We start from the raw sequence: 10,758 nt of genomic DNA, 5'->3' as shown, positions 1-10,758 counted from the left end.
TTTGTTTTTGGGGGGGCGCCCGGGCCCTAAAGGAAAAAACCCCCCCAAAAAAAAAAAAAAAAACAACTATTGACAGAAACTTGTCCTGACTAATAATGCTTTACCAAGTACATGTGAAAGCACTAGCCACCCATATAACCTACGATGGTTCAAGTACTGGACCTGGCAGCTTCCTTTCTCACTATCTCTATCTCTATGTCTCTGTCTACTCAAATTGAATAGTAATAATGAAAAATATAATTAAATAATTCTTTAAAATAAAAAAGAAACATCTGCCACCTGGCAGCTTTAAGCATGTTTTTCACTAGGGTGTGGAAAACTGGGGATAGAGAAAAGGGAAGGCACTTTCTTTTTCATCTGCCCATTATCTTTAATTTGGCTATCTCTAGAAAGCACTGAACACTCTGTAATCCCATGTGGAGTTCCCAAACACTGCCATATATCAGGAAGGGGGCATTCTTCTAGACATAAGTATGTAAATGACAGCTATGCACCAACCCCTTCATACCTACTGAATCAATGAGATTTATCTTTTTCTTTAAAGAGAGATTTTTGCCAGAGGGTACGCTCACCAGACAGACAGAGACAGAGAGATGGAAAGCGAGAAATCACCCCCCAGGGGGGTGGCCACGCCACAATCCCTTTTCCTTCATTCTCCTCTCAGGATTTTGGGTACACATGCACACAGGTCCAGCCTGAGTTTTAAGACACTGGGTCCAGGACTTGAACTGCAGTCAACAACATGGGAATCCAACGACATAACCATCACACCATCTGCTGGTCCCTATCTTTATCTCAAACAATGAAAAAACAAACAAAAAAAACAGTTCTGTGGTGATGGTACCAAAGAAATGTTTTGTTACCTAAGCCTATCTTTATCTCAAACAATGAAAAAACAAAAAAAAACCAGTTCTGTGGTGATGGTACCAAAGAATGTTTTGTTACCTAATAGGCTGAACCTGTCCGAGCCATTTAGCACCAACTGTACTAACCTGTTACTTAAACGTAAAATGATGACTCAACTACAGGCTTTACTGTCAAAAGAGCTCTATGTCAGTGTTTCCTTCCTCTTTTATCTAGTCTCATTTGAACTATCCTGACAGTGTTAATTTTTTTTATAACTTGAAATAAAAAAAAAAACTTTTCAAAGTTAGTAAAATCTAATCTGATATAAGTCAGTCTTACATCTAAAACCACAAAGACTAGTACAGAGAAGAACTAGGGTACTTTCATGGCTTGCAGTCTAACTTTACCATCATCTGGCTGCAGGTCAGGAGGTTTCGGAATAGGTCCACGTAGTCTTTGTGTGTGGGCACTTTCCATTTGCCAGTCCTAACCTCCCCCGAGGCCCGGTGGTCTTCAGAGTCAGGCTCGGTGCCCTGGTCAGGAGATAACACACCAATGCTTATTGACGGAACTCATCGCCATGGAATTTGCTAGGCTAAGACGCTATCAGTGGCAGATTACATAATTAAGCGAAGGAAGACATTACTCAAGAAAAAGCTGAAAAAAAATGTATGATTCTGATGAACAAACAAGTATTTTGACACAATACTCTTGAATGCACTACAAATAATTTATCACACTTTCTAAGAAATCTTAGCCTCTCACCCTAGTTCCTGTTACCTCCAGAATTAAGCTATGCCTCCCAAGTCATACCTTAGCATTTGCCCTTGAGTTTTAAGAAAGAAAACGTTTCTTCTTACAAGAACATGTATAACAGTAAAGTCACACTTGAGGATATATTCAAGCGTAGGAGAGGTGTATTCTCCTGACAAAAGGTGGAGGTATTATGTCTTATACTTTCCACTGGAAGGCATGGCTAATAATTATAAGATCCCGCATTTGTTTAGATACTGAAACCTCAGTCACATTTCTAATTTTCAGTGAGAAAACTCATTTTTGAAACATAAGATTCAGAATTTACCTTTGGAAGGATCAGTGGTTTAGAACAAATTCTGATTAAACCCTGATGCACTGAAAAAAGAAAACAATGAAAAATGAAATCAAACACTTAAAAACAATACTCATTATTTCTAGAACATAACTATACTTCTCAATTTAATTTCTAAGTTCACTGATGTCTTTAACTTTAAAACTACATATATTGGGACCAGCAGATGGTATAATAGTTATATTGACTCCCACATAGTCAACCATGGTTTGCAGACCCAGACCTAGTGGCTTAAAACTCAGGTGCATGCGTGCCTTAAGTCCCGAGAGGAGAATGGAGACGGGACTGTGACATGGCCATCCCCCCTTCCGGGTGATTTCTCACTTTCTGTCTCTCTGTCTCTCCAGTGAGTGCACATACTCTGTAGTACAAATCTAAAAAAAAAAAAAAAAAATTAAATGAATGAATGAATGAAGTTACAAATGTTAAGATTCAGCAGCTGGCCAACCCTATGGCCTAGTGGTTAAGGGACTGGATCCCAAATGGCCAACTGTGGCTTGAATTCCAGCACTAGCAGCTTGAAAAACATGTCACACACCTGTGTGTGCATGCACCGAATCTGGACAGGATGGAGAAATGGCCGAGAAAAGGGGCTGCAATATGGCCACACACTACTGGGAGTGCTACCTCCCTCCTCGTTTCTGTATGTCTCCTCTCTTCTGGCAGTGCACACTATATCTGGCAATGAAAAAAAAAAACCAGAAACAAAAGAATGAAAAGGAGACTCTGATCCCACCGCAGTCTTAAGTTTTTTGTGTATTTTTTTGGAGAGGTTTTTGCTATAGGGCGCATGTGCTCGCCAGACAGACAAAGACAGACAGAGAGACAGAAAGCAAGAAATCACCCCTCAGGAGTGATGGCCACGCCACAATCCCTTCTCCTCCATTCTCCTCTCGGGATCTTGAGCACACATGCACACGCGCCAGGCGTGAGTTTAAGCCACCGGGTCCAGGACACAAACCGTGGTCGACTACATGGAAGTCCAGCGAATAGCCATTAAGCTAACTGCTGGTCCCAATCTTAAAAGTTTTTAAGAAACATTAAATATTCAAAATTAGGGCCAGTGGCACAACAGTACTACAACTGGACCCATGTGGGAAGACCCTGGACTCGTACCTGTAACACCCCATGCATGCTGTGTATGTGTGTGTGGTGCACCCGAGATCCAGGTGGGCTGAGACCAGAGACAGAACACAGCATGTGGGGGTGCCTGTCTCTCTCTCATGGAAGAAACAGACTAACTTAAAAAAAAAAAAAAAATACAAGGCCAGCTCATGGTCTGGTGATGCAGACAGCTGGGTCCCACATGGCTGACTACGCAGTTTGACAAACGCATGAGCTGGATCCCACATGGCTGACTATGCAGTTTAAGCCCTGGATCTGGCAGTATGACAAACGCATGAGTTCAGGTGCATGCATGCCCAAAATCCCAAAAAGAGGGAGTGATGAGAAGGGACTGCAGCATGACCATGTCCCACAGAGGGATACTTTTTTGTTTTCCCTGTCTCTCTTCAAGCACATGCACCCTCTGGCAAATTTTAAAAATAAATAAATAAAAAGAAACAAAATAATTTAGCAAGCATATTTTCTTCAGCTGTGTAAAATAACATGTCGAGTAATTACCATTCATCATCCTAAAAGCAAGACTGATATAGCAAGCTTACCCACAGTACTAATGCACTTCCAGAGCACTGGTCCCTTCTCTGCTAAGGCAAGGAAAACTTTCAGTATGGCTCTACAACACACCATCTGCATTTTCGCACTATACTGTGGGAAACTGTCTATCTGCACCACCATGAGATGCTCCAGAACTGGAGTATACGCCTCAGGAACCTGCGAGGAGTAGAGAGCAAACTGAAGGTCAGAGGAGGGGATATATAAGGACAGGGATAACACGAACATTTCAATTACAACTGAGTTACACACGATGTATAAATGAAAATCCTGGCTTGTTAGCTCATCTGCTTAGTTTAACATTATTGTAACTGCCTAAAAACATCAGGGAGAACTGTCCAGATGACACTGAAAAAATCTCAAGTTTCATGATAATTCTATCGATACAAAATACTCGTTAAAAACACAGTGACCCAGAGTCAGCCTGGAGGCTGCGGCTGCAGAGGAACCACCAGAAGAAAAGCTGAGAAGATGCTGCTTGTGTGCGTAGCCGTGGCTCACACCCACCCTTCGCAGGTCAGGCTGGTCACCAAAAATGCTTGGGCATCATCCTTTATTGCCATGAGGACTCTCCACACCTCTATTACTCGTCCTCCAAGACTGGCACTGCTGAGATGTCCTCTATTCTTTTTTTTTAATTAGTTTTTCTTTTTTTTTTAAGTTGACGAGAGAGAGAGAGCACGAGAGTGAGTGAGAGCTGCTAGGTCCAGGCCTCAAACCATGATCAGCCATGTGGGAGTCCAGCTCCTTAACCACCACACCACCTACCAGCCCCATCCTCTATTCTTGAAGAGCGAATTCTTGGAGCTGATACTGTTGTTGACCTTGAAGAGACCAGGCATGTCCCAAGTATTGGTAAAGGCATCACCCGAGTACCTGGACTGAGGAATGTTCTTCCTTCAGGCTTAAAGGGTATCTCTTCGCACTTGCTGTTGTCGTGTCTGGAGATGGTAAACTAATTAAGGAAGGAGATACTGTGAAGAGGACAGGAGCCATTGTGGACGTTCCAGCTGAGGAGGAGCTCTTGGGCCATGTAGTAGATGCCCTTGGTAATGCTACTGATGGAAAGGGTCCAATTGGTTTCTGGACCCAAAAAGGCCTAAAAGCCCCTGGAATCATTCCTCGAATCTCTGTGTGAGAACCAATGCAGACTGGCATTAAGGCTGTGGATAGTTTGGTACCAAGTGGTCGTGGCCAGAGTGAGCTGATTATTGATGACAAACTGGGAAAACCTCAATTGCTATGTACATAATCATTAACCAAAACCGTTTCAACGATGGAATTAATGAAAAGAAAAAGCTGTACTATATATATGTTGCTATTGGTCAAGCGATCCACTGGAGTCCAGCTGGTGAAGAGACTGCAGATGCAGATGCCACGAGGGGCCCCACTGCAGTGTCAGCTACAACTCCTGGTGCTGCCCCCTTCAGGGCCTGGCTCCTTCCGGCTGTTCCACGGGAGAGTGTTTTAGTGACAATGGCAAACACGCTCTGATCGTCTATGACGACTTACCCAAACAGGCTGCTGCTTACCGTCACATGTCTCTTTTGCTCCGCCGACACCCTGGTTGAGAGGCTTATCCTGGCGGCGAGTTCTACTTACACTCCCGTCCGCTAGAGAGAGCACCCAAAGGAACGGTCCTTTTAGAGTGACTCCTTGACTGCTTTACCCGTCACTGACAGGCAGGCTGGTGACGTGTCTGTACACCTGCCCACGCACGTCACTTCCATCACCGACGGGCAGATCTTGTGAAAAGAATTGTATCCGGCCTGCCATTTATGTCAGTCTGTCTGTGTCCCAAAGCAGGTGGCAGGTACCACGGTGCTGGATCAGCTCAGGGTCCTGAGCTTGCTGCTTTTGCCCAGTTCAGTTCTGACCTTGAGGCTGACACTTAACAACTCTTGAGTCGTGGTGTGTGCCTGCCTGAGTTGCTGAAGCAAGGTCGGTATTCTCCCATGGCCATTGAAGAACAAGTGGCTGTTATCTAAGCTGGTGTAAGACGGTGTTTTGATAAACTGGAGCCCAGTAAAACCACAAAACTTGAGAATGTTTTCTTGTCTCGAGCCATCAGCCAGGACCAAGCCCCTGTGGGCACTATCAGGGCTGATGGGAAGATCTCAGGAGAGTCAGACACAAAACTAAAAGCGATTGTAACAAACTTCTTAACTAGACTTGAAGCTTAAATTCATGGGTTCACATCAAATACCAGTTTGGTTTTCATTGCTTCTTCGATAAATCAGCTCCATTTGTAAAAGGATTACTCTGATATTCTTGATATACAAAGATCACATTAAAAATAGAGGCTTCATATTGTGTGGTAGTTAAAAAAAATGATGTGCCTAACCAAAATCCCAAGAGCACATTAGCAGAGAAGAGACTGCAGTGTATCCTCCCTTCCCGGGAGGTGATTTCTCACTGTCTCTCTGTCTCTCCAGCGAGTATATGCACCCTATAAAAAAAACTCTCTCTAGGGACCAGCAGTTAGCATAATGGCTGTCGCTGGACTCCCATGTAGCCAACCGTGGTTCAAATCCACGTGGTTCAAACCCGGTGGCTTAAACTCACGCCAGGCGCGTGTGCGTGTGTGCCCAAGATCCCAAGAGGAGAATGGAGGAGAAGAGATTGTGGCGTAGCCATCCCCCCGGGGGGTGATTTCTCGCTTTCTGTCTCTCTGTCTTTCTGGCGAGCGCATGCATCCTATAACAAAAACCTCTCCAAAAAAATAAAAATAAAATAAAATAAAAGCCTCTCTCTAAAAGAAAATACTTATATATATGTGTGTATGTGTATATATATATGTGTACACACACACACATATATATGTATATATACGGTGATCTGGGACAGTAGGTGACATGGTGATTAAGGTGCTAGACTCTCACATGGCCAATGCCAGTGTGGATCCCGGACCTGACAGTTTCCTCTCTCATATCTCCCTCCCTCTCTCTGTCTCTCTTGTCAAACAGAATAATAATAAATAAAATAATTCTTTAAAAAAATTTGCTGATCATGATGGCACCTCCATTAAATGCATAATACGACTCAACCAAGTTATTTGAAGAGATTAAATACTTAAAGCTGTGCTCGATGAAGCAATTGCTGCACTCACTGTGTCAAGGTGAAGCAAGACACTTGCAATCGACTGGAGGAAGCTTGGCATCTGGTAAACATGGTCGTCCACGGTGTCGGTCTGGGTGAGGAACATCTGCTTGCAACGCTGAATGAGCTCAACGTACATGAAGTCAACATCTTTTGCATTTATAACCTTGCAAGGCTTTAGGGAAGTAAAACGAAGTCTTTATCAGTCTTACCAAAGGCAAAATAGTTAAGGTGTTGTGCTAAACCAGGTGATTATAAACTAATTACTAACAAGCTTTTTCATCAAGAATACAAAATAAAATGCAGTATCTTATAAAGGTGTTTTGTACAATAATCTATAACCACTTTGTAAATATTCATACACAAAACACGTACTGTCAGCTATGTTCTAGGCACTGTTCAGAAGGTGAGCATCAGAGAGGAAGGAGGTGTAGTCACTGCCTCCACAAGGCTCTCGCCCACAGGACGAGAGCAGAGCTGAACACGTAATGGAACGCACTATGACACCACCCCCAGAGGCACCTTAGAAGTCACACAATCAGTAATACGACCACTAAATGTCAGATGTGTCAACCTCCAAACCCTGTCAGACTCCAGGAGGACTTTTCAGAGTCCTCTCCCATCATTCGTGTCCCTCACATCCTGACTACAGTCTCCCACACAGTGAAGACGAGTCCAGGTTGGTTAGATCACAGGGTAGAAAGGAGAAATCCCACGCCATCTCTTACCTCTGAGACTTCTCACATACTGCTTCTTCTGCCTTAAGTGTATTTATTAATAAAATAGCCAACAGACATAAATGGAGATAAAGATTAAAGAGAGGGAGGGCCAGTATCATAATACAGCAGGTAAGCCCTGCATTATGGGAATCAGACCGCACATGACAGACTGTAGTTCAAATCCCACCTGGGCAATTTGAAAAACATGGCCAGTGCTTTTACATGCATGCCAAAAATCCTGACAGGATGGAGAAATGTAGAAAGAACTGTGGTGGGGAGACTTTCTCTCTCTCTCTCTTCCTGAAGGCAAACACACTCTCTGGCAACTGAAGAGAAAAAAGAGAGGGGCCAACAGGTAGCGTGATGATTAAGGTGCTGGACTCTCAAGTGGCTAAATGCAGTTCAAGGACTAGACCCAGTGGCTTGCCTTCTCACTTTCCTTCTCTTCTCTCTCTCTCACTGCCAACAATTTTTTTTTTTTTTTTTTTTTGAAAAAAATTTTTTTTTTTTTTTTTTTTTTTTTTTTTTTTTTTTTGCTATAGGGCACGTGCTCGCCAGACAGAGAGAGACAGAGAGGCAGAAAGAGAGAAATCACCCCCCGCAGGGGATAGCCATGCCGCAATCCCTTCTCCTTCATTCTCCTCTCAGGATCTTGGGCATGCACGCACACGCGCCCAGCCTGAGTTTTAAGCCACCGGGTCTGGGATGCGAACTTCAGTCGACTACATGGGAGTCCAGCGACACAGCCATTATGCTAACTGCTGGTCCCTAAAATTAAGTAATTCTTAAAAAAAAGAAAGAGTAGACATCAATGGATAGATTTGCAAAAAGAGAGACAATAAGTTACTTTCTCTGTAAGGTAGAAATCATGAAGATCCACTATGAGGGAAATAAGTAGGATTATTTTTCATATTCTTAAATCTCTTTCTGTCATATAAACTTCCTTTTCTAAAACTCATGAAATCAATACAATTTCACTTCCTTAATAGGGGCAGACTAGCACAGTAGAGAAATAGTATTTCTAGGCTTCCGACTTGAATTATATCTTGATTTACCAACTTAGTGTGTCCTCTGAAGTTACCTAACTTCCCTGAGGCTCACTTTCCTCACCTGAAAAACAAGACAACTACTCAGTTTGTAGACGAATTATGAGAATTTGAGATAAAACGCACCAAGAATTCATACACAGATAACCCTTTGCTGTTACTAAAATGAATGACGGTAATTGTGACACAAGTACAAGCCACTATTCCAAAACGTAACACACTGCACTCCTTTAAACACTCGAGTGGCACTGAGAGGTAAAACAGGAAGTAAGTGGGCCATACTCCTGCAAAAAGTCCATATCCACGGACGGCGATGGCCAGCTCCTTGCTGTGGGCATCTGTGTTCCTGATGATGCCGTAGAACTGCTCCATGAAGTACTGCAGCTTGCTCCTATGCATTTCTGCATCTTTGGCCACCATAAGAGAAACCTGCAATTGCACAGTATTTATTACTTAGAAATACTTCACAGCACAATATTGCCTTGGTGATACGAGCTCTTTCAATATTCCACGCAAATTTTAAAACTGTTTTTTCTATTTCAATAAAGAGTATCTCAGGTAAATTACTTTGGGTAGAACTGACATTTTGATTATATTGAACTTTTTCAATCCTAGAACATAGGATGCCCTTCCCTGGGTATCACACTGTCTGACTTTAAAATATATTACAATGCAATGATAATAAAAACAGCATGGTACTGCCACAAAAACAGACACATACATCAATAGAACAGAGAATCCAAAAACCAAACCCCAGCTCATACTGCCAATGGGTCTTTCACAAAGTACAAAAAAAAGCCAGTATTGTGGAGAAAAGTCTTTTCAGTAAAGGGTGCTGGGAGACCTGGATATCCACTGCAGAGATGAAACCAGACCCCTATCGCTCACCAATAACAAGAGTCAACTCGAAATAGATCAAAAATTTAAATACAAGGCCTCAAACCATAAAACTACTAGTAGTGGGAACCAGCAGTTAGTGTAATGGCTATGTCGCTGGACTCCCACGTAGTCAACCATGGTTCGCGTCCCGGACCCGGTGGCTTAAAACTCACGCCAGGCGCGTGTACGTGTGTGCCCAAGATCCTGAGGGGAGAATGGAGGAGAAGGGACTGCGGCGTGACCATCCCCCCTGGGGGGTGATTTCTCGCTTTCTGTCTCTATGTCTGTCTCTGTCTGTCTGGCGAGTGCACACGCCCTGTAGCGAAAACCTCTCCAAAAAAAAAAAAAAAAAAATCCTAGTAGAAAATGTAGGGGAAACTTTTGAAGATTTTTTAAATAAGACTCCTAAAGCATAAGCAATAGTCCCCAAAATAGACAAAAGAGATTACATTAAGCTAAAGTGTCCTCACGGCAAAAGAAACAAGGACAATAGAACAAAAAGGAAAAAAAATGTTTAAAAAATTATTTAGTTGTATTTATTTATTTATTTATTTTAATTTGACCAGAGAGGGACAGAGAGAGAGGAAAAGTGAGAGAAAGTGAGAAAGCAAGTCTCCAGTCTGCAGTTGGCCATGTGGGAGTCCAACACCCTAACAATCATGTCAACTGCCAGCCCCCAAAGAAAATATTTGCAAACTATTCCTCAGACAAGAGACTGATAATTAAAATACACAGAGAACTCATATAGTTTACTCATCCAAAAAAAATTAATCCAATTTAAAGAATGGGCAAGTGAATAGAATAGACAACTCTTGGGACCAACAGTTGGCAAGATGGCTATGTCACTGGACTCCCATGTAGTCAACCGTGGTTTGAGTTTCAGACTTGGTGGCTGAAACTCATGCTGGGTGTGTGTGCGTGTATGCCCAAGATCCCGAGAGGAGAATGAAGGAGAAAGGATTGTGGCATGGCCATCCTCCCTGGGGAGTGATTTCTCTCTTTCTGTTTCTCTTTCTCTCTCTGTCTTTCTGCCGAGCACATGTGCTCTATAGCAAAAACCTCTCCAATAAAAAGAACAGATAACTCTCCAAGGAAGACTTACAAATGGCCAAGAGGCATGTGAAAATATGTTCAAAGTCTCTTGTCATAAGAGAAATACAAACTAAAAACACATTAATGGGGACTAGTATGTGGCGTGGTAGTTGAGGTGCTGGATTCCCACATGGCCAACCACAGTTCAAGTCCCAAACCTGGTGACTTACTTTCTCACTTTCCCTCTCTCTCTCTGTTTCTCTCTGGTGAGCACTCATGCCTTATAACAAATTTAAATAATAATAAGAAATAAAAAATTAAAACACAAAGACACACACACACACCATGAGATAAT

General features: G+C 42.7%; 1 protein-coding gene and 1 pseudogene across 1 annotated transcript in view; one reads left to right on the top strand and one right to left on the bottom strand.

Moving 5' to 3' along the window:
• The window catches only part of PRKDC (protein kinase, DNA-activated, catalytic subunit), a 203,018-nt gene that overhangs the window by 168,546 nt on the left and 23,714 nt on the right, over window positions 1-10,758 (bottom strand). The window contains exons 11-15 of the mRNA XM_006170448.3: window positions 8,775-8,921; window positions 6,738-6,902; window positions 3,619-3,787; window positions 1,928-1,977; window positions 1,254-1,379 (exon numbers count right to left, since the gene is read on the bottom strand). Coding sequence (XP_006170510.1) covers window positions 1,254-1,379; window positions 1,928-1,977; window positions 3,619-3,787; window positions 6,738-6,902; window positions 8,775-8,921 — 657 coding nt within the window. The remainder of the gene's footprint in view (window positions 1-1,253; window positions 1,380-1,927; window positions 1,978-3,618; window positions 3,788-6,737; window positions 6,903-8,774; window positions 8,922-10,758) is intronic.
• LOC102499791 (ATP synthase subunit alpha, mitochondrial-like) lies at window positions 4,100-5,811 on the top strand (annotated as a pseudogene).

Source organism: Tupaia chinensis, unplaced genomic scaffold, assembly GCF_000334495.1.
Source record: "Tupaia chinensis unplaced genomic scaffold, TupChi_1.0 Scaffold148488_1, whole genome shotgun sequence".
Lineage (NCBI taxonomy): Eukaryota > Metazoa > Chordata > Mammalia > Scandentia > Tupaiidae > Tupaia > Tupaia belangeri.
The sequence above is the reverse complement of the archived record's forward strand: the minus strand, read 5'-3'. Positions and strand labels throughout refer to the sequence as shown.